Raw genomic sequence first — 24,167 nt, forward strand, 5'->3', positions numbered from 1 at the left:
GGCCGCTGACGAGAGGAGGCGGCGGCGGGGGGCTGAGGGGCGCCGCCATGCCTCTCCCGCGGTGAGGCGCCCCAGCCGTCAGGAGCTCCTCGGTCTCCCCGGTGATGTCCCCCAGGCGGCAGGCGAAAGCGACTCACTCGAGCCCTGGGGTAAAGGCCTAGCTTATCCAGCTTCCTTCCTCCTCCTCCTCCTCCTCCTCCTCCTCCTCCTCCTCCTCCTCCTCCTCCTCCTCTCCCCCTTCGACCTCCCCTCCCCGCCTCTCCCCTCACCCTTCCCCGCGCCCCCATCTCCCCTGCCTCCCTCCCACCCTCCAGCAGCGATGGCAGAGGAACAACAACAGCCGCCGCCGCCGCCGCCGCAGCCCGATGCCCATCAGCAGCCTCCCCCCAGCACCCCCAGCCCGGGGGTGGCTCTGCCAGCCCTGGTGCCGGGGCTGCCAGGGACAGAGGCCAGCGCGCTGCAACACGAGATCAAGAACTCCATCTGGTAAGAGGATCCACCATCGCGGGGTGCAGCAGCCCGGGCACATTTCTGCTGCAAAGGGGGTGGGGGCGGCGGCGGCGGGCGGGCGGGGAGCGGCGGGCGCCCTCGCTGAACGTGGGGGTCCAGGGTCAGATGCATATTCATGGGGCCTCGGGAGGGTGGGAGACGCGCCTCGGCCCCGGGTCTGCCGAGCCCCCCCAGGCGTGCACCCCCTCCTCCGCGGGGAGGGCAGATAAACAAATTATTTGTGGTTTTCACTTGAATACGGGTCGGAATTAAGTCATCTGGCGGGATGATAGCGTGAATTTGGGACCGAGGGATGGGAGATGTGTTTACTCCTTGCTGCAGTCGTACGGGGAGGAAGAAGTGTATGGTGAATTTTCACCAAACAGACACCGTGCGTAAGAAGATTCATAGGCAGCACGAAGCCCAACGTGCCTCTTCCTTTCAGTTGGTGTAGCTGCTGTTTCTGAATGTTTTTGCTTTCTTTATTCAGAGATTCAGTTTCTCTCCCAGGGAGTTCATTCTTTGCATTGATTGTCAAGAAAGGGCTTCTTTAGGATAAGGTATTTTTTAAAGGTGGTAGTTTACACTGTAAAATGTTGTGGGTTTTTTTTTTTAATTTAAAAAGATATCTTTAATTTAAAATAAATGTTTTACCAGCTCGTGTGTGTTTTTTAGAAACCATAGATAAAATACCCTTTGCTGTTCCTTGTACGAGAATGTCCAATGTTTCCGCATTAGATTAAACTCTGAAAGACTGGTGCCAGCCTTTTAATAAGTACACCGAGTTAAGTCTGTCCTTCTAGAGCCATTGCAAATATTCTTTGAACATGAACTTGCATTTTTTAAAACTGACATTTTTTTAAAAAGTGTAGTGCTGTTTTAAAAATGGAAAGCAATATTTGGAATTCGGTTTCAGAGACTACTTTTAATAGAACTTTTAAAATAGAATTGTGGTATAAAAAAGCTCTGATTTAAAAAATGAAATCTTGCACGTCCATCATTGAATATGACTACTAAAATATCAAAACTCCTTTTATATTGCAATTTAAAAAGAAATGTATCGTAAAATAACTGACATTGCAGTACAATATTTACACTTTTGAAAACAGTGACAATTTCTAAAATACAAAATTAAGGTTTGTTATATAGTAATTTCCATTATTTTCTTGGTGTATATCCATATTGTCATGATGCTAATATGAAGTAGGTCAGTGCAGGCTTTAATAGTTTTATACTAGCAGTAGTGGGCAGCTGAGTGATGCTTTCAGTTTTAATTTTAAAATGAAGTTTAAATGTTTTAAAGGTAATTTTTTAGACTTTGACAGTAGTCATGTTGTGGCAACTTGAATAGGTCAGGAAAATAGTAATGTGTGTATACTGTATGAGTGAGTGTGTGTGTGACAGGGAGAGGGAGAGGAAGAGAGGGGAGAGAGAGAGAGAGAGAGAGAGAGAGAGAGAGAGAGAGAGAAGGCTTTATTCTTCAATGGTGATACCCTCAGCTCCCTATTGAGGCTGTAATTTAAAGGAAAAGATGGGTAAGCTTCTGCTCACCAGAAACCAGAATGCCCCCCATTCCCGTTAAGTAACTTGATGTAACTTAAGTGTCCCTGAAATCATCATTAAATTGAATAAGCACTTTGTTTTTTTTCATTCAGATAAGGGGCACCCAAATTAAAAAAGACTAAAATCTTTTAAGAAAGACATATTTAAAAAGTTGAATTAGTGATGTATATTTTGACTTATTATGAGAGCAATAGGGGAAAAGGAACCTTCATTTTATAGTATTTTAAAAATAAGAGTAAGTTGTATAAATAACTGACTGAAGTGTTTGAATAATAATGATCGTGGAGTGCTCTTTTTGGTAAATCATGTGATTTAATAATTCTTTCACTGATAATTTATGTTTACACATCCATTACAATTTAACTCCACTGACTTTAATGTGAGAAAACTTATCCTGAAGCAGAGTGCACTTTAGGTTTTGATACTTGCTCTGGAAAAATAATGGCCAACAAAGACTTTAATTTGCAAATGTACAATTTTAATCTTTATTTTTAAATTATAATGGCACACTTACTGGCATTTAATTTTCAACTTTAGAAATCCTATTTGCAAAAATTGCTCCTTTATAATATATTTAAAACTTCGGAAAAACATTAGTGATCGTAAACAACATTAGGGGATATATTTAATATATAGTCTCATGTCCGATGTTCCGCAAGACTGGATTTATAGATTCATCAAGTAATATATAAAGACATTTAAAAGTGAAATACCTTCAATACCATCTATGAAATAGGGTGTCCCAAAAAAAGTATATGAACTTTAATAGCAGATAGCTCAATTTTGAAAATGAAATTTCCTTTAATAAACACTGCCTTTATAATTATTCAAAGTGTATGTATATATTTTTTGGGATACCATATACATATATACCATGTATATATATATATGTTAAATTAAAATCTCTTTTAATAGATAAGATTGCAATTCTTTAGGCGTCTCATTTTACATTTCTTTCTTTTTAAAAAAATATATTTCATTGATTTTTTGTAGAGAGGAAGGGAGAGGGATAGAAAGTTTAGAAACATCGATGAGAGAGAAACATGGATCAGCTGCCTCCTGCACACCTCCTACTGGGGATGTGCCCACAACCAAGGTACATGCCCTTGGCCAGAATCTAACCTGGGACCTTTCAGTCCACAGGCCGAAGCTTTATCCACTGAGCCAAACCGGTTAGGGTTCATTTTACATTTCTTGAAGTAACAATGCCTTCTTATCAATTTTTTTTATCACCTGATAATATTCTGAGAGATTATCAGTTTTGTTGCTTCCTATATCAATCTTTGGTAACATTACTAAGGAGAATTTTAAATTACATTAAACAGAAATAGCTGAACATTACTAATGACAGTTTAAAATCACATTAAGTAGAAATTGTTAAATGAGTTTTGCATTTAAGGTTGATCCCAGAGTATATTGGACTTGCAGATCACAAACATGTCTGTACTTGTTCTCCTATTCTGCAAATATAAATATAGTATGCGATGTCGGCCTTTAGCTGGACAATAGAGTTATTTATTATCTCAGTTCATAATTACTTATTTTTGTTTGTTAAACTAAAGTGATGTTTGTCAAAAGTATGTCCATGATAATTTCAAGCATCAAATTAGCCTTTGAAAAAGATTAAGTGGATGGTACGTAATGGGATCAGAAATTATATTTCTTAAGAATTGGAAATATGTATTTTAAAGATAGTTCTAGAAAATAAAGCTGCTACTAACTTGATAGTGGTGTTATATTTGTTTAATATATTTATGACTATCTTTAAATGAAGTCCAAGTTAACAAGCCGGCATGTACCTTTCTTGACCTTCCTCATTCCCAATCCATAGACTCCAGGTTGCTTATACTACTCACTTGAAAGGGAATTTATTTGCAGAAGTGTGTTTAATACTGAATATACTGTAAGAAATGTTACATATATTTTCTAAGCAATAGAATTATAATATAAACTTTTCATAAAAAAAGAAAACTAGTAACCTGTCTCCTTTTCGTAAATGAGTATTCATAGTGACAGCCTAAAACAAAGCCGCAACCTAATCCCTCTGCAAACTGCTTTTACTTACATCGCACCCCTCCTTAGTTATCTAAAAAAAGAAGACCAAGGCAAGTTTTTCTTTCCTCTTATCTCCAAGTGTCTTAATCGGTGTTGTTTTTTTTCTATTTAGCTTAAACAAGCAAAAATTTACTAAGTGTTTTTCTTTGTGTTTTTGAAGCAGGTTTTACTTGAAACCCTGATAGAATAAAATTGCCGTGGAAAAAATAGAATAGAAAAAATTATATTTGCATTCTATTCTGCCTGTTTGTGGTTATTTTTAAGAATAATCATACCTACATGGGCAGGAGCGATTAACATACTTGCAGTTAGGCTACAATGTGTAGACTACAAACCTTTTCCTAGAAATTCAAAAGAATCCCCGATGTTTTATTGTAGATAATGTTCTAATACTGTATTTACTCAACAAACAAATTCAGGGATTCTTAAAAGAATTAGTGGTTATTAACCATTGTTTTTATTTATGTAACTTTATTTTCAAGTAAGGCCTTGTAAACCACTTCTTAAAACAGTCTTAGAAGTTGTGTCATTGCTTTACCCACTTCATAAGAGTGAAATTGAATGACAGGTAAACTGTAAGATTCCTTTGATTCATTATCAGACCTGGAAGCATTGCAGGGACCAGAGCTCCTTGTCTTTATTCAGTCTTGTGAGTCATATAGATTTCCGAATCTGGCACATTTTAGATTTACAACTATAATCAAAGTAGAATTATATATGTGGACCATTAGGGATGTTATCTAAATTCTAATTTAATCCCACATTGAGCAATTTTGTTTAACTTTCTTATTTCTCAGTTACAGTGAGCAAAGTATGGTGATCCTAAGGTTTACATAGTGATTCCATATTAGTCCTGATTTCTGTCCCCTGTCTTAGAACTTAGTAGTTTTGTCCTTGGTTCTGGGTCAGGCAGTTTATTAACTCTGTCTGAAGAACAGTTATATTTTCTTCAACTGCAGTGGGAAACATTTACTGTAAAGCTCCTAACTGTGAAGTTTACGTTAACCGTAGCCCATGACCTTCATTTTACTTTAAAGTTAGAGGCTGACTAGTACATCCACTGGCTTTCATATATTTTCCATTAATTGGTTGACATGCTATCTGCCCTGAGTTCAGTCTGTCTTACATACCAAGCACACCAAAAACTTAAGGTGCTTTTTGCTTGTCTATATTGAGGCCAGCTGTGATGGTTGCATCCCAACACTAAGTGTTTCTGATTCCAGAAAGAAGGCAGTTCCTGTTCTCCTCTATGATTTGAAACTGATGAAATTGTCTGCTCTATTGACCAGAAAGGCAAGTTAAGCAATTTCAAGCCCCTTGACTTTCTGGCCTTGTTTAGCTTAGGCAACGTGTATGTGTTTGTGTGTTTATGTATGTTTGCATAAATAATTGACCAATTTGCTTTCCCCATTGGGAGTTGTCTTTAATGATGTTATGTACAGAACTGATTTAGTTTCTATATCACTATTATTTTTTGGTTGTATTGGGGGAAATGAGCTTCACAGTGATAGAAAAAACAGAAGTGTCTCATTTGTTGTGAAACATGCTTTGAATAAAAACTTATGTCTAGTCACGTTTTTATATTAGAAAAATAATGTTGCACATTTAAAAGTGTTCAAATGAAAGTAATTAAAATGAAATGTTGACATTTGCTCAAATTTGAGCACTTTGTGCAAGATCATTGTGTAAGTACTCGCCTGAGTACCTGCTATATATGAAGTACTATGCTAGAAACTGGCATTTGAGGAATGTCCATTTACTTGTAATATTAACCTAAGCAAAAATGTGCAATAAAATATCTCTTTTATTCAGTTAGGGGACCAGGGAAGGAGGTGACAAGTGCAAGAGTGTTAATTGTGGGAAAAATAGACCTTAGTTTCCTTGTCTAGAAAATGAAAGGTTCAATTAGATGACCTTGCAAGTTCCTGTAGGTTAAATTATGACTCTTGTTACTAAATTAATATTGACAACAATAAGAAAGCATACCATAAGCACAGTGAAAACTAACAGCATTAACTAATCATAGGCAATCAGCAGAACATTTTCACTGAACGGATTATTAGGATTTGTCAGCCTTCCCTGGGGTTTTAGCTCTGGAAGACTATCTGAAGGTGTTATTCACTTATTGTTACCTTGTGTAAGAGTTCTTTTTTGTGAAATTCAGTCTGCAAATATTTACTGGGCATGTATTTCATTTAAAGTTAGGAGTTGTTGCTGATTATACAAAAATAATGTATGTAAAGCTATGTGGTATCCCTGTTGTTGGGAAGTATAATAGTTGTTAGTTGAGAGATTGCACTGGGGGGTGGGGGTGGTATTTGTGTGCTTGATTTGTTTATAAACTGGTGCTCAATTCTTATAAACACCTCATACAGGAACTTTTTTCTATAGTAATGATTTAATATTTTTCAGGCAGTGGTGAATATTATATTGTAAATTTGGTTATGTAAATAAGAAAGGTGTGTATTCTTTTCAGAATAATTCAGGCTAGGGTGGACGTTTTAATGTGTAGTTGTGACAGAATATTCTTTAAGAACAAGACAATGAGATGGTTACTACTCCATATCGCCCACAAAACTAGACCACTCTTATCCAGTGCCTCCCTTTCCATCAGTCTTTCTATATCTAGTTTCTTTCTCTTCTGCTTTCTCAAGGGTTGTAAGAGTTCAGGTTAAAGATGAGCATCATGGAGCAGTAGGAAGAAGAATCTTCCTGCCTTGGGCAGGATAGTAAATAAGGAACAATAAGCTCTGAAGTCTAATGCACTTGATTGCTGACTATGAGATTAAGATAGTTAACACTTAACTTTAACCCACATGAAAAAAAAGTAAAATGAATAATTTTTTTTCTTGATGCATTTACTTTTTTTCTGTTTCATGGCTATGTGCCTCCAATTTATAAGAGGAAATAGAAAACAACAAGGCTTGGTTAATTATGCACACAGTACCTCTATCAGGCATCTATTAAGGTAACTCCTATATACATTACAAAACATTGTGTGGGAGGTGGCATTTTGTACTTGTCATATCATAAACTGAAAGCACAGAGATATTTGCTACCTGAATCTCTTATTTGGTTTTTGAATTCAAAGAGTGAGAGGTCAGAATGACAGATTGCAGTCTGTCATGTCTTAGAATTTTGGAAAATAAGAATCCATATGCTGTGAAATACCATCTCCTGCAAATAGCCTTATCTAATATGTGTGTGTGTGTGTGTGTGTGTGTGTATATTTTAAACAGAATTTATTCATAATCTGGGTTTGGATAGCAAGGGTTCATGTGGCAAAAGGTACTTTCTTGCTCATTCCAACAAAGGATTAGCAAATTCACTTGAATTTGAATGCTAAATCTGATTAATTAGTGATGCTTACCAAGGGCATAGGAATAGGAAGTGGTGGTAGTACATATGTACTATAATTATCTACCCCTTGCTTTCTGAAATCTGTAATTTTTAGAATTTGAGTTCTATTATAGGTACAACATCAGAACTATTGGTTATCTTAGAGGGTATTAGTCCCTAGGGCTATGTGTTTACATTTTTCTACTTGTATTTTTTTCTTTTTCTTTTTTTATGACTTTCCTACTTTGGTCACCTGATACTGCCAAGTAGCTATAGGATGAGAATAGGGAGATTACTGTATGAAGTGGGTACTTCAGTTTGCACTATTCATAACCCTTTTTCTTTGCTTTAATTATCTTGTATCTCTAATTATGTGCTGGTCTCTTTACCTGCTACCTTAAAAACCTTTCTCTTTTTTTCTACTGATATAAGTGTCTAACTTGAAGATCCAGTTCATGTGCTACCCTTCAATGAAACTTTTTCCAACTCGCAGGGAACAATGACCTGAGTTGTAGAAATTAATTTTTTTTCTAGTAGTTTAGACTGGCCTTATCTGAGATTAGTCTATTTTAGCGAATTTTTACTGAATTAATGAAACATGTAAACATTTCTAATATGTAAAGTTCATAGGAATTCAGAGACTGTATATGCCTGAAACAAAGCAATCACTACATAATAAGTAATTTATAATATGACAATAAAATATTGTGGCGTAGCCAAGAATTTGCCATTGTTTTTTTGCAGTATATATGAAATTTTAAAAATTTAATTAGATAAATTAAAGTTTGGAGTAAAGTTGGTGCTTTTGGGAAATTTATTTGAATAAGATGCTTTAGTTGATGTGACTCACTTGCCTAATTTGATTGCAGTCATTAGATTTATGCAATGTGATCTAAAAAATTAACTGTCAGATTAGTAATCCCTTTTTCTGAAGGAGGAGATATTAGCAAGGAGTGTGTGGCCAAATTCTGTACACATACATTTTAAAGAAGTGAGAAGGTCAAAAACGAATCCTGAGTTTACAGAAGATAGTGGTCAAGATAGTGGAATTTCTACCAGTATCAATCCTTTTACCTAAATTTTAATGTACATACAAAGGTAGAAGAATGAATGTAAAGTAATAATGGAGAAGAAAAAAAAGTTGGGGGTGGGTGGGAACTCGGGCAGAGGACCAGGAGCAATCTCTAGCAGTCTAAGCAGTCTTGGAAGAGGACTGTGTACCCTGAATTGACTCTAAGTGACGGACGGCACTTCATGAAGAGTATTAGAATATTTGGTGAGGTGTCCTCTCATTCAGCCCATATCTCCTGTATCTTGGCACCTATCGATGTACTTTTCCATTATCAGAGGCAGTTTATTTTCCCCTTTTGGATTCATCTCTTTCCATGTATTTATGGAATTTATTCTAACATATACCCTGTTTCTGTCAGCATTATCAAATTGTTTTTTCCCATTGGCTGCTTTTCCTGTTACTTTGTACATTCTTACGACGTCCTTAAAGCAGCAGCAAACAACCTTGGAGAAAAGGTTTTGCAGTAAACAAAGAGTTGATCTCTCAATGACCTAAAGAGTTCATTCATAGTCCTAAGAAAAAAATGTCATTAGGTAAGTGAATGAATAATGTAAATACTCATTTTGTAAGATGACATATAAACAGTTAAAATGCAAAAATCATTACTGTCAGTGATAAAAAAATAAAGCAGAAAACTACTATTTTTAAAAAATATGTTTTTATTGATTTTTAGAGAGAGGGGAGGAATAGAGAGATAGACACATCAGATGAGAGCTACATCATCAATCAGCTGTCTTCTGCACACCCCCTACTGGGGATTAAGCCAGCAACCAGGGCATATGCCCTGACTGGAATCAAACCAGTGACCGCTTGGTTCATGGGCAGACATTCAACCACTGACCCACAGTGGTTGCCGGGCAGAAGACTATTTTTGACCACTAAGAAAAAGATTGAACTATAGTAACCATTCGCTAGCTGATCTTGTCCAGGGTTTTGCTGTTTTCCATATTCCTTTCTCTCCCCTCCAGTCTCTCAATTTCTATCCTGTTGTACAATATGTAAGCCCACTCATATTTTTGGTGGAATAGTTGTGAACATACATCTTACAAGCGTTAACTGTATTTGCACTTAGGTGGTAGAACAATGTATGATATTTTTCGCCCTACTTTATTATATTTTCCAAATGTTTTTGAATGAGCGAGTGTTATTTTTAGTTTGGAAAAATACCCAAACAAGTAAAATAATGCCCTTTGTCTATCCTGCTGCTTTTCCTTTTAGCTGACGTCTGTCCACCAGGCTTCCACCCCCACACACTGATAGATCTCTCTGCTCTTGTCCCTTTTAATTCTTGCAGCCTGGCTTCCTGCTTTTCTTGCCAACTCAGTGGCCCTTTTCCAGTCTTTATCTTTCATTATGACTCTAACTTTTCTTGTCATTATGATTTCTTTGCACTTTTGAAATTCCCATTCATTCCTTTTTCAGAGCTGCCTTTGTATCAGTTACTCTGCCTGGCATTGGGGATTCCATGAGCAAGAATGTGAAATCCTGTTTCATGGACCTTACCTCTGATTGATTGACATTTTATTTTTCCTGCTCCCTTCTCAGTGGTTCTCAACCTTCCTAATGCTGCGACCCTTTAATACAGTTCCTCATGTTGTGGTGACCCCCAAATTATTTTATGTGGTGACCATAAAATTATTTTCGTTGCTGCTTCATAACTGTAATTTTGCTACTGTTATGAATCGTAATGTAAATATCTGATGTGCTATATGTGTTTTCCAATGGTCGCGACCCACAGGTTGAGAACCGCTGCTTTAGATGCTCTTTAATTGTGAATATCCAGACACTTATTTCTCAACCATCTATTGTTTTTCTCTTTTCACTTTGCTAAAATCAAGAAATAATTGGGCTGGGCTTGGCCAGTGTACTTAGTTGGAGTGTTGTCTGTGCACTAAAAGGTCGCAGGTTTGATTCCCTGTCAGGAGGGCACATACCCAGGTTGCAGGTTCAATCCCCATCAGGGTGCACGTGGGAGGCAATTGATGGATCGATGTTTCACTCTTATATCAATATTTCTCTCTTTCTCAAATCAATAAAGTCATGTCCTTGGGTGAGGATTAAAAAAAAAGAAGAAGGAATAGATGGGCTGAACAGACAACTCTACCATATCTACTCATTCATTCACCAGAATACAGGGAGCTACCACTATTATATTAAACTTGGCATTTTCTTTCTTTCTTTTTTTTTCTTTAAATATATTTTATTGATTTCTTACAGAGAGGAAGGGAGAGGGATAGAGAGCCAGAAACATCCATGACAGAGAAACATGGATCAGCTGCCTCCTGCACGCCCCCCACTGGGGATGTGCCCGCAACCAAGGTACATGCCCTTGACCGGAATCGAACCCGGGACCCTTGAGTCCGCAGGCCGACGCTCTATCCACTGAGCCAAACCGGTTCTGGCTAAACTTGGCATTTTCGTAGTAACCCTTCTGTGCCATGGTGCTTTGCGACCTCAATTTGCTTTCATTTCCAGTTCTACCTTTGGTAGTAGATATCACTGTTCCTTCAGGCCGTCAGACTCGCAGTCATGATTTCGTATTTGATTTTTCTCTCATTCCCATGCCCAGTATTTTAACAAGTTGCCAAGTTTGCATTGTCACTTGAGTTCCTCCTTACTTTCCTACTTATACTCCAGGACCATAATTCAGTGCTTTACCGTTTCATTCCTGGATTATTATAGCAGCAACATAGCTGCCCTCTGCTCCCCAAGCCCCACTGAACTATGCTGTATATTGCTGCCAGAATAAATCTAAAATATCCTTTTTCATGTAGTCCCCTTCTAAAAAACATACAACTTCACCTTACCCACCATGTCATGTCTAAAGATTTTCGTCAGGTTTCAATGTGGGGGTAATCTAGCCTAATACAATCAATCCAACCCTATTTCTTGCTGTAAACCAACATTTAACTCCACTTCAGTCGAGTGGACACTTCACTGTCTGCCTTTTATTTTGTGGTTCTGCTTTTATTCCTGCTTTATATTTTTGTGGAATCTCCACTTCCCTGTCTCCAAAACCTACTTAATCATATTTTAACCGTTTTAAGTCATAGCTCAAATTACAGCACTTTAAACATTCTTTAGCTACTCTAGTCCAAATTGGCCTTTTCTTGATCTCATGTATAGTGAGTTCTGTACAATTAAGCACTTAAGCACTTTTAATATTTTTTAGTATGCTGTTGTTGTTTTCTTTGTCAATTTATATTTTTCAATTACAGTTGACATATAAGATTATATTAGTTTTATTATTTTTTTAAATATATTTTATTGATTTTTTACAGAGAGGAAGGGAGAGGGATAGAGAGTTAGAAACATTGATGAGAGAGAAACATCAATTCAGCTGCCTCCTGCACATTCCCCACTGGGGATGTGCTTGCAACCAAGGTATATGCCCCTGACTGGAATCGAGCCCGGGACCATTCAGTCCACAGGCCGACGCTCTATTCACTGGGCCAAACCAGTTAGGGCTATATTAGTTTTAAGTATACACTTGTGGAGGTGGATGGGTGGTGCTCTGATGTGTTCTGAAGCTGTCCACCAGTTGCACTAGCTAAGGGGCTTCCCAGGAGGTGCAGGCTATGGTCAGCTACTACTTGTGTTCTGCCTGGGGCTACCTAGCATGAGCTACAAAGCAATCTGCAGATGACTGCTACTTCTGCTGGGCTTAGAGGTGCTCAGGAGAGGTCAAGCTGCAAACCAAGGCTGGCTGCCGCTAGTCGGGCCTGGGTCAATTTAGCAAGAGATATGGTGAATGCCGAGGCCAGATGCTTGTTCAAGAGATTTTAGGAAAATCTGAAGCTTGAGCCAAGACAGGCCATTCATAAGAAAAGGAGTCAGCAAGCTTTCTCTGCAAAGGACCAGATAGTAAATATTTTTGGCTTAAATATTTTTTGCTTTGGAGGACATAGGGTCTCTGTTGTATCAAGAAAGTAGCCAGGGACAATATATGAAGGAATGGATATGGCCAGATTTGTTCCACTGCTGGCAGGATTTGGCTCTTAGGCAGCAGTTAATGGACTCCTATATCCCATCACTGGGAAAACTGCTCAAAGAATACAAATAATCATTTCAATTTTCACTCCCTTTTATTGACAAACAGTAGATGATAGTCATCTGCTTAATATTACTTATATTGTAATTCTCCCTTGGATAAACCCAGGATGATGTGAAAGCATATTAGAATGCAAACTGAGTGAGGAATACTCTTAACTCATCTCCCAGTGATGATGATAAAGTATATTGACTTTTGGTTTCTGGCCTGACACATAAAAAGCTTGGGAGGCCTCACTCCTGTCAGTACTAGGAAAAAAGCTGAACAAACTCAAAATCAACAACTCTTCATAAATGCATCAGAGAATTGAGGTCACAGGGCCCTGGAAAACAGAGGCAGACAGGCAAATAGAGAGAATCACAGCTTACAGATAGATGGCAGAAGCCCAGGAGTAGAAGCCCAAAGCTAAAGCCACTATACATAGTAGCACTGTAAACTATAATTTGCTGGAGGCTTAGTGTGAGCTAGCTTGAGAATGTCCTGCTTTTAGGGAAATCCCCACATCTTCCTGAGTTTTGCCCCCAGAAGCCCTACCAGGTTCTCCCTGTGAGATGTGAGAAAAATCTCTTATTTTCTACATGGGGGGAGGAGGGGTGAGAGAGGTAGTGGGAAGAGGCAAAAAGTAACCATCCTATATAATAAAAGGGCTATATGCAAATCGACCGAATGGTGGAATGACCGGTTGCTATGATGCACTCTGAACACCAAGGGGCAGACTCTCAACGCAGGAGCTCCCCCCTGGTGGTCAGTGCGCTCCCACAAGGGGAGCACCGCTCAGCCAGAGGCTGGGCTCACGGCTGGAGAGGACAGCAGTGGTGGTGGCAGGAGCCTCTCCCACCTCTGTGGCAGCACAAAGGATGTCCGACTGATGGCTTAGGCCTGGGAGCAGGTCTAAGCCGTCAGTCGGACATCCCCCGAGGGCTCCCGGACTGCGAGAGGGGACAGGTCGGGCTGAGGGACTCCCGGAATTCACGATTTTCGTGCACTGGGCCTGTAGTTTTTAAATAACCTAGAGCTCTCTCTTCTCTTTAACTAGGCCTGCCTTAAGGGAACCTGTTTTACCACAGTCTAACCAACTGGAGGTTGGGAAATACCCAATTCCAGGCCTCTCTAATCTTCCATGTGGGGCAAGGGAATCACAAGACAATAGCATCCCTCACCCTCACTTTATCATCACATTAGTAGGTATAATAATAGGATAACTGATGAAACAACCATAAACCTCAGACTAAGCTTTAATATGAAACAGAAACTATGGACATTGGCTTTTGTTTTGGGCTTGATGAAGACAAGATTGGACTTTTTCCATGGTGGAATGGATGGAGATGGGAAATTGGAAACCCAGGAATGGCAGCCTTTTATTTCCATCCAAATAAATCTTGCCACATCACAGTCTTCCGTGCATGGGTCTGTGAAGTGCTTTTCTCGTGGAAGAACATGATTTCCACTGACATTGCTAGTATACCTGTTTTGCAAGAAATGTTAGAAGTTCTATAGAGAAGGAAACTGACATAGGTCAGAAACTCAGATCTATAGAAAGAAGAGTGAGGCCTGGCTGGTATGGCTCAGTTGGGTGAGCATCTTCCCTGCACCAGGAGGTTGCTGGTTTGATTTCAGTCAAGGGACATACCTGGGTTGCAGGCTCAATCCCCAGTAGGGGGCGTGCAGGAGACAGCCCATCCACATTACTCCCTCTCCTTGATGTCTCTATCTCTCACTTCCTTTCCCTTCCCCTCTCTGAAGTCAATAAAAACATATTTTTTAAAAAATAACGAAGAGTAAAAAGGAATAAATGAAGATAAAATCTTTATGTTTACTTGCTCTAACAGATAAGTTTGTTTTTTGTGATTATAGCTTATGGATAAGTGAAATGAATGATAGCAGTGTTATAAGGGATCAGGGGAGGAATTGAGCATAATCTTAAAAGGTACTTGCACTAACTGTGAAGCAGTATAGTGTTTGAAAAGTGGAGTTGGATTAGTTATAAGAGAACATTGAAAACTCTAGAGTAAGTAACCCCTAAAATAATTTTATTATTTTTATTTTTTTAATAATTAGTTTTATTTTATTATATTTTATTAATTTTTTACAGAGAGGATGCGAGAGGGATAGAGAGTTAGAAACATCGATGAGAAAGAAACATAGATCAGCTGCCTCCTGCACACTCCCTACTGGGGATGTGCCCACAACCAAGGTACATGCCCTTGACTGGAATCAAACCTGGGACCCTGGAGTCTGCAGACTGACACTCTACCCACTGAGCCAAACCGGTTAGGGCCTAAAATAATTTTAAAAGGAAGTATAATTAATATGTCAAGAGACCAGAGAAAAAAGAATCATATAAAATGTAGAATAAAATCAGAGAAGGCAGAAATAGAAGACAAAAAGAAAAAAGAAAGAAAGAAAGGAAGAAAGAAAAAGGACAATGAATAGAACTTAATTACAAATATGGTATATATTAATCACTTTAAATGTGAATGTTCTAAATATACCAATTTAAAGACAGATACTATCTAAATAGATTAAAAAACACGCAAGACCCAACTATATGTTGTCTACACGTATATCATTCACAGACTTTGGTACTTCATCATTTAGTAACCAATTATTTATAACATACTTCAGAACATTTGCTATAAGGGTTGCAAGCAAATAGTGAGGTACTTAAATTATAAAGAACTCAAGGGAAAATGGCCATATTTTGTGCCCAGTTTAGTATATAAATTATATAATTTCCTTCATTTAGAATTAATTTTACAAGTAATTATTTAGCACTTCTTATGTAGATTCTGTTTTTTTAAAAAACTGCGTGAATAATGTACATACCATTAAATTTGCCTGTTTTAAGCATGTACTTCAGTGATTTTTAGTTATGCATTCATTACCATGATCTGATTTTAGAATGTTTTGATTTCTTTTTAAAGCATTTGAAAAGTGAATTATAGTGACTGACTGGATTGATTAGAAGTGGAAAGGTTATTTAATTGTAGCATTGAAGGTTCAAAGGCAATAGGAGAGGTAGAGTTTTTGTTTTACTAGTATATGTGGATGAGACTTAACAATAGGACATGGGTTTCTAGAAACTTAAAAGATGAAGTTGCTCTTGGTTTTTTGGTGTTTTTTTCTCTCTCTGAGGTCTTTCCTGAAGTCTTTTTATCCTCTGTGGATCAGGCTTTCATTACTTTAGATGTGACAAAAAGCTCTCTTCTATTTAGATACTTACTACTAAAAGAATTAATTAAATGCTGCTTTGAGCTTCATTATAACTGGTCAAATACTTGTGTGAGTCTTATTCCTGTGGCGCACATTATTTTCAGACATTTCTACTTCACGTATTTGTAATTATAGAGCACAATGTGAACTGTCACTTTTCTGTAATATTTGAATACAGTGAGTTGATTGTACTTTCTTTAATTTTCTCTTTAAGATGGGTAGAAAATTTCTCTGCCAAGCATGAACACTTAACAAAATAGAGTTACTTTATTTTAAAAACCGTGCATATGTGACAGTTTTAAAGAAAAATAATCAGAATCACAAAGAGGTAGTCCAATGCAGTGGTATACTGGTAAGTCATTGTAATACATTCTGAAATTAGTTGCCTGGGTTTGCTACCCAAATCACATAATCTTTTGATGTTGTTTCCTTTTTTCAGTAAAATAGAAATAGAAATAGTGCCTATCTCATAAGGTTGTAGTGAAGATTAAATGAGATAATTCATATAAAACATTTAGTATAAAATCTGGCATATGGTAAGTGTTCAATAAACATTGGCTGTTATTTTTTAACCACAATAAAATTCAAAGAACTTACCATCTGTTTATAAGATTATATGATTATTTCTGAATCTTATTACTCTATTACTGTGCCTATAATAGAGGGAACCATGATGATATTTGAAGAAAGAGTTTTTCCAGGCTGAAGAAATAGCAAATGCAAAGGTAGTGAGAAGGCCTCTCCAGGACGCCAATTGGCAAAAGTATGATGGAGTGTAACTAATCTTAGAGGTAGTGGAGGGGCAGATTTGTGTAGGGCCTTGCAGGTCTAATAAGCACTGAGATTTAGGCTTTATTCTGAGATGAGAGCCATTGGAAGGCTCTGAGCATAGGAGTAACATGACCCAACTGGTGATTTAAAAAGCTCAGGTGTGACTCAGTGGTTGAGTGTGGACCCATGAACCAAGAAGTCATCAGTTTGATTCCTTGTCAGGGCATATGCCCAGGGTTTGGGCTCCATCCCCAGAAGGGGGGTGCAGGAGGTAGCCGATAGATGTATCAATGTTTCTATCTCTTTATCCCTCTCCCTTCCTCTCTCTCTAAAAAATCAGTAAAAACCTTTTTTTGTTTTTTAAAGGCTCAGTAGGCTGTTGCTATGTTGAAAAGAGACTATAGAGGAGCCAGGGCAGAAACAGGGAGAACAGGTTATGATAGGTTACTGACATTTTACATTAGGGGTATGTGTGTGTGTAAAAGACGAAATAAATACTTCGAAATAGTGGTCTCAGGGTGTTGCAGTTAGCTTGAGTGATTTCATTTTCTTTATACTGTTCTTTTATAAATAATTTAACTTAAGTATTTTTATAAGCATAAACAATTTATAATTTTCTTTAAATAGAGCTGTAATAAAAAATTATGCAACATATTAGACTCTGATTAGAGGGACATATTTGCATATTAAGTACAGTATCATAAGTGCTATTACTAAATTTGCAAGATTTGCCTTCAAAGAGACCAAATGTTCATAATCTGTCTATTGGAATATAGTGACGTATTAGCAATTTGGAATAAATAACCTAACTAAATTAGTAAAAAGTGAGAATTAGATTGTAAAACATCCTATATAAAAAGCTAATATGCACATCGACCAAACGGTGGAATGACGGGTCACTATGACGCACACTGACTGCCAGGGGGCAGACGCTCAACGCAGGAGCTGCCCCCTGGTGGTTAGTGCGCTCCCACAGGGGGAGCACTGCTTAGCCAGAAACTGGGCTCACGGCTGGCGAGCACAGCAGTGGTGGTGGGAGCCTCTCCCACCTCTGCAGCAGCTTAAGGATGTCTGACTGTAGGGAAAGGGCCTAAGCCAGCCGTGGGCAAACTACGGCCTGTGGGCCGGATCCGGCCCGTTTGAAATGGATAAAACTAAAAAAAAAATAGACCGTACCCTTTTATGTAATGATGTTTACTTTGAATTTATATTAGTTCACACATACACTCCATCCATGCTTTTGTTCTGGCCCTCCAGTCCAGTTTAAGAACCCATTGTAGCCCTCGAGTCAAAAAGTTTGCCCACCCCTGGGCCCTAAGCCATCAGACATCCCCCGAGGACTCCCGGACTGCAAGAGGGTGCAGGCTGGGCTGAGGGACACCCTCCCCCGAGTGCACGAATTTCATGCACCGAGCCTCTAGTTTTACATATAATGCAATTATTTTAAATAACTGGAATGAAACTATGGATTAACAGTAGAGGTTCTATTTTTATTTTTATTTTTTTGTTAATCCTCACTAGAGGATATTTTTTCCATTGATTAGAAAGAGTGGAGGGAGGGGGAGAGAGCGACAGATAGAGACAGACAGGCATCGATGTGAGAGACAAATCAAATGGTTGCCTCTCCACATGTCCTGGGGTCAGGGATGGATCAAACCTGCAACCCAGATATGAGCCCTTGTCTGGTAATCGAACCCATGACCCTCTGGTGTGTGGGCCAACGCTCTAACCCAGCCGCGGGCAAACTACGGCCCACGGGCCGGATCCGGCCTGTTTGAAATGAATAAAACTAAAAAAAAAAATAGACCGTACCCTTTTATGTAATGATGTTTATTTGGAATTTATATTAGTTCACACGAACACTCCATCCATGCTTTTGTTCCGGCCCTCCGGTCCAGTTTAAGAACCCATTGTGGCCCTCGAGTCAAAAAGTTTGCCCACCCCTGCTCTAACCACTGGCCAGGGCTGAGGTTCTATTTTAAAGACATGCAAATGATTATCATTATAACAATCTAGTAGCCTTATTACTACTGATTTCCTCTAGCAGTGGAGTTTTGTAAATAAATGTTTTTGAACTCGAACTCTTGTTTAAATAATTGCATACTCTTTGTTTAAGTAATTTAGATAATGGTTTCAGACTCTAGTATTCGATTCTGGGATCTCTAATTGGCTTTATTCCTACCTTCTTTCACCTGCTGTTCTTTAGTCTGGCCCACACTCTGCCAACACTGACACCCATCCCACCCCCAGTAAATTTCTACTTGTCCTTCAGGGTGCAATCTGTTAACTACAAAAGGAAGGAGTCTTTCCTGAATCTTTAAGGTAAAGTAGGTCCTTAATCACTCTTCTCCTAGGCTCTAATTCTTGTTTCTATGCATTACAATGCTAATCAGTTGTTTGCATAATTTCTTAGTCTCTTCTGTTAGAATGTCAGTACCTTAAAGACTGGGGTTGTGTCTCTTTCACAGGTATTTTTCCAGTGCAGAATGAGTGCATGAATGCATAAGCTAACTCAGTAACTAGCATGCTTTTAGACTTCATTTGGGGATCTGATACAGTTTTCCTCCTCCAACTTTCCACTGTCCACCCCACCCCCTGCTGCTCCCCATGTAGTGTTTTAAGTTATAAGTTACAGTGTAGAAGTTATAAATAAAAATAGCAAACTTGTTTTTACCATTAAAAATCTTAAGTTTTTGCCCTAGCTGTTTTGGCTCAGTGGATAGAGCGTTGGCCTGCAGACTGAAGGATCTCGGGTTCCATTCCCATCAAGGGCACATGGCCAGGTTGCAAGCTTGATCCCCAGTAGGGGGCGTGCAGGAGGAAGCCGATCAATGATTTTCTCTCATCATTGATGTTTCTGTCTCTCTCCCTCTCTCTTCCTCTCTGAAATCAATAAAAATATATATTTTAAAAATCTTAAGTTTTCTTGATATATATCATTTTCAACAGTATAAAAGTATAACTTATTGTACATTTTTGTTTACAGATAACCTTTTTAAGTGTTTAATTTAGTGTTAAAATATATAGACAATATTACAAAATAAACCATTTTATCAGGATTCAAATTAGTATGTATAATCCCAAGTTGGGTATTTTTTAGTTTAAAGTGTGAAATATTTTTTCTGAAACTTATCTACATGTTCCCTTTTTCCCTAGTATGGTAGATTTTCCTGGTATATGTTGTATACTGCCTTATAATATAATGTTTTATTGTAAAAAAGTGCTCTTTATAGAGATTTGTTAAATTTCATTATAAGGGCATGAGAGGGCGGGATAGGGGGTAAGGTGGGGATAAGGACACATGTAATAACTTAATCAATCAATAAATAAATGCTCCATCAATTTAAAAAAATTTCATTATAATTTCTCACTGGGGACATAGAGGAGGAGAGAAAACAATGTTGTGGAGTCAATGCTACACTTTTTTATTTTTAACCTCGGAAGTTATAACACGTCTGATTTGTGTAGCTTGACTTCTTACTGAAAAGAAAGTATGAGGGAAGGTCTGACATATTGACAACCTATATACTTAGCTGTGATCCTTAAGGCTTACTTTGGGGTGATGTGGTTTCTTTCTCAAAGGCCATTCCCAGAGAATTCAAGATTAACTACACACTTAATTTTTTTTTTAAATACATATATTTTATTGATTTTCTACTGAGAGGGAGGGAGAGAGATAGTTAGAAACATCGATGAGAGAGAAACATCAATCAACCGCCTCCTGCACATCTCCCACTGGGGATGTGCCCGCAACCAGGCACATGCCCCTGACCAGAACCGAACCCGGGACCCTTCAGTCCCCAGGCCGATGCTCTACCCACCAAGCCAAACCGGCCTTGGCTACACACTTAATTTTTATGTCTGTTTCAGTTCGTTAAAAAAGTCTTTCTTACCAACTCCCCCACCCCACCCCCCCCCAGAGAGGGGGGCAAAATCCCCAGGATGTTCAGAGTTTTTCTTGTTTATTTGTTTGTTTGTTTTTAACAAAACAGAGAAAAACTCCAGAGTTTCTCCAATATAAAACAGATTTGTTGGTCAAGGAACCCTTACCAAGGTAATGTTTGAATAAAGACCTGAATTATGGAGTAAAACATGTGGGCATCTGTAATGCATTTATTGGTGGGAACTAAATATCCAATAAAAAGAGAATGCTTATTATTTTAATACTAGAGGCCCGGCACATGAACTATATGCGTGGATACGGTCCCTAGGCCTAGCCTGCGATCAGGGCCATCTTCCCTGGCTGCCAGCAGCCGGCCCGACCCCCACTGCCACCCATGTGGGTTTCCAGTTTGCCATCAGGTGATCAGAACCTGACGGCTGAGGGGAGGGACTGAGAGGCCGGCTGTACCCACCGGCTCGCTGGCCCCACACCACCTCGGGTCACCCTCTGTGTGTGGGGCAGCCAGCAGGGTGGGGACCTTGGCCTGGCTCTGCCCGCATCTCCCACCACCCACCCCCGCATCCCCATTCACCATCGGGCGATGGGAGTCTGCTGGCCGGGGAAAGAAACTGAGAGGTGGTCAGTGCACCTCATAGTGACTGTTCGAGCTGTTGTTCTGGTCGTTCTGCCGTTATGGTTGCTGGGCTTTTATTATGTAGGATTACTATTAAGATTCTGTTATATAGCCATAAAGATCCTCTGCCATATAATATAATATGACTTGGGAAAATGCTTGCCTTGCAGTATTAAATGGGAAAAGCAAAATATAAAACTAATTTCACCTACATTTTTTTTTTAAGGAATAGTTTATTGAATTTTAGAGAGGAAGAGAGAGGGAGAAAGAAATATAGATGTGAGAACACAACATTGATTGGCTGCCTGCTGCAAGCCACCTACTGGGGAGTCATACCTACAATCCAGACATGTGCCCTTGACCAGGAATTGAACCAGCAACCTCCTGGTGCATAGGTTGACACCCAGTCAACTGAGTCACAATGACCAGGGCCACCCTAATTTTTAAAAATATTTTTATATGCATGTATATATGTAAATAGAACCAGAGGAAAAACACCGCAAATTAGCAGAAGTTGTATATGGGATGGGGGTCTTGGTTTAAATGTTTAAAAATTATCTTTATTTCTCAATTTTCTTAATGAGTATATACTAAGATAACTTTTTAAAGTACTTAAAATTAATTTTTATATATTTTAACTACTAGATTCTGCCATAATGGAGCAATAGGTTTTGAGCTTATCCTTTCTCCATAATCAACTATAAAACTGGAAAAAATATGTGAAGCAACTGGAACTTTTCTTAGCATTAGAAAGCAAATTATTGGGCTGTGATATTTTGTTGTGGTTTTACATTTTGTTTAGTTTTGAAACAAATAGGTTTTATGTTATTTTTGCAGCATGCAGGTTCCACTCTCCGTGTTTAATATAAAGTGTAGAATAGAGGAGTTTTTGTGTTTATAGAGGTATATTTTATATATATAGTAGAGGTTTTTAAAATGAGAATTGATAGGTAATTCATTCAGCAAATATTGTTTGCTCACTTACTATGAAAAACACAATTTAGTTCTGACAGTATGTTGGCAAATTAGTCTAACTATCCCTAACATTACTCCCTTTCTTCTTATTATCTGTTAACCCCCTTCACCCATTTCCCCTATACTCCCACCCCATGCCTCTGACAATCACCAATATGTTTTCTATGTTTGGGTTTTTTGTTTGTTTGTTTTTAAGGTTGCACATATAAGAGAGATAATAACATTTTTTGCTTTCTCTGACTTATCTAACATAGCACAATACCATCCAGTGCATGCATGTTGTCGCAAGTGGCAAGATTTCATTCTTTTTTATGGCTGAAAAATATTCCATCATATATATCACAATTTCTTTATCCATTCATCCATTGAAGGATATTTAGATGGTTTTCACATCTTGGGTATTGTAAATAATGCTGCAATGAACATGGGGGTGCTCATATCGTTTGAATTAGTGTTTCTGTTTTCTTTGGATAAATACCAAAAAGTGGGATTACTGGGTCATATGGTAGTTCTATTTTTAATTTTTTTGAGGAACCTCCATACTGTTTTTCATAGTTGCTGAACCAATTTACATTTTCACCAATGGTGCATAAGGGTTTCCTTTTCTTCACATACTTACCAGCATTTATTATCTTTTGTCTTTTTTATATCAGCCATTCTGACAGGTGTGAGGTGCTATCTACTAGTAATTGTGGTTTTAATTTGCATTTCTCTGAGGATTAATAACATTGAGCATCTTTTCATGTACCTGTTGACCACCTGTGTGTCTTCTTGGAAAAAATCCCTATTCAGATTTTCAGCCCATTTTTTAATCGGATTGTTTGTGGTTTTTAGTAAGGGCTCTGACTCTTAATAAGTAAAGGAAAACTCAAGAGGTGAACTCCCTCTGGCTTTTCAGACTGCAGCTCTGGGAAGTAGAGCCCAAACAAAAACCAAAAATCTAGTAGGATGGAGGAAATAGTGATTGGAGTACATGACTGCTGAAGCAGGTGGGCTTTGGGTTTCTAGAAAGGAGGGAGATGCTTTCAGAAATCTCCTCAGGGGTCCTTGATTGTTTGGTTAAATACTGAACTCCACATGTGCAAGTCTTTTTTCAGGAACAACTATATATTGTTGCCTGAAAGTCAACAGGAGATTCTGGAGGTCACACAGTGCTAAGAGACAGAATTTCAACCAGCCAGATTAGAAAGTCCTTGCTGAGCACCTTAAGCATTAGTTGAGACCTCAGAAAGTCATATTTTAGGACTAAGGCTAATCTACCCATAAATAAGAGCTATTCTAGACACATTCTAACAAAGCCCAAAACTAACCTTCACATTTATCGGTTGAACTGGCAGTGAATTAACTTAATGCCAGAACAAAACCGACTTTGAAGGACTTCCAGACCTTCAACAACATAATACCTACAATGTTCAGCTAAATAAAATATCATTAGACATATGAAGAATCAGGAAAGTGCACTCATTCAGAGGGAAAAAAAAAACCAAAACAAAAACAAAACAATCAATTGGAACAGACCCAGAGATGACAAAGATGTGGGTTTAGCAGGCAGATATTTAAATTTTTTCTCTGGTAAATATGTTCAGGGATTTAAAAGAAAAGACGGGCATGAGCATGCACAGATAGGGAATTTCAGTAGAAATGGAAATTTAAATAAGAATCAAATAGAAAAAATCTAGAACAGAAAAATTCATTATCTGAAATGCACAGTTGACTGTATACGTTTAATGGAAAATTGGAATATGAGAGGGGTAGAACATATGTGTAAATGTAGTCCCAGAAAGAGAAGAGAGATTGGAGCAGAAGACTATTTAAAGATACAACAGTTGAAAGATTTTCAAATTTGATTAATACCCATAAAGCTGTGGAGGTCATCAAACCCAAAGCACAATAAACACAAAAGGAGGGCTTCAGTTCAAGAGGGCAGAGTACCAGTAAGTAAACTCTGTGCTTGCTTCCTCCCATGACCACATCAAAATTAGAACTAAAGTATAGAACAAACATCATAGAGAACCGCTTGAAGTTTAACTGAACAGAAATCCTATAACTAAGGATATACACAAGAAGCAACATAGAGATTAGTAGGAGTTATGGAGACACAGAATAGGCTGGTTCTACACCC

The 24,167-nt window shown here is 38.3% G+C and overlaps 1 protein-coding gene across 1 annotated transcript in view; it reads left to right on the forward strand.

Annotated features, from left to right (window-relative positions):
- Positions 1–319: 319 nt before the first annotated feature.
- RFX7 (regulatory factor X7) overlaps positions 320–24,167 on the forward strand; it is a gene marked incomplete at its 5' end in the record, with an annotated part of 127,892 nt that continues 104,044 nt past the window's right edge. Inside the window, one exon of the mRNA XM_081093154.1 lies at positions 320–486. Coding sequence (XP_080949280.1) covers positions 320–486 — 167 coding nt within the window. The remainder of the gene's footprint in view (positions 487–24,167) is intronic.

This window comes from Myotis nattereri, assembly GCF_964212035.1.
Source record: "Myotis nattereri genome assembly, chromosome: 1".
Classification (NCBI taxonomy): Eukaryota; Metazoa; Chordata; class Mammalia; order Chiroptera; family Vespertilionidae; genus Myotis; species Myotis nattereri.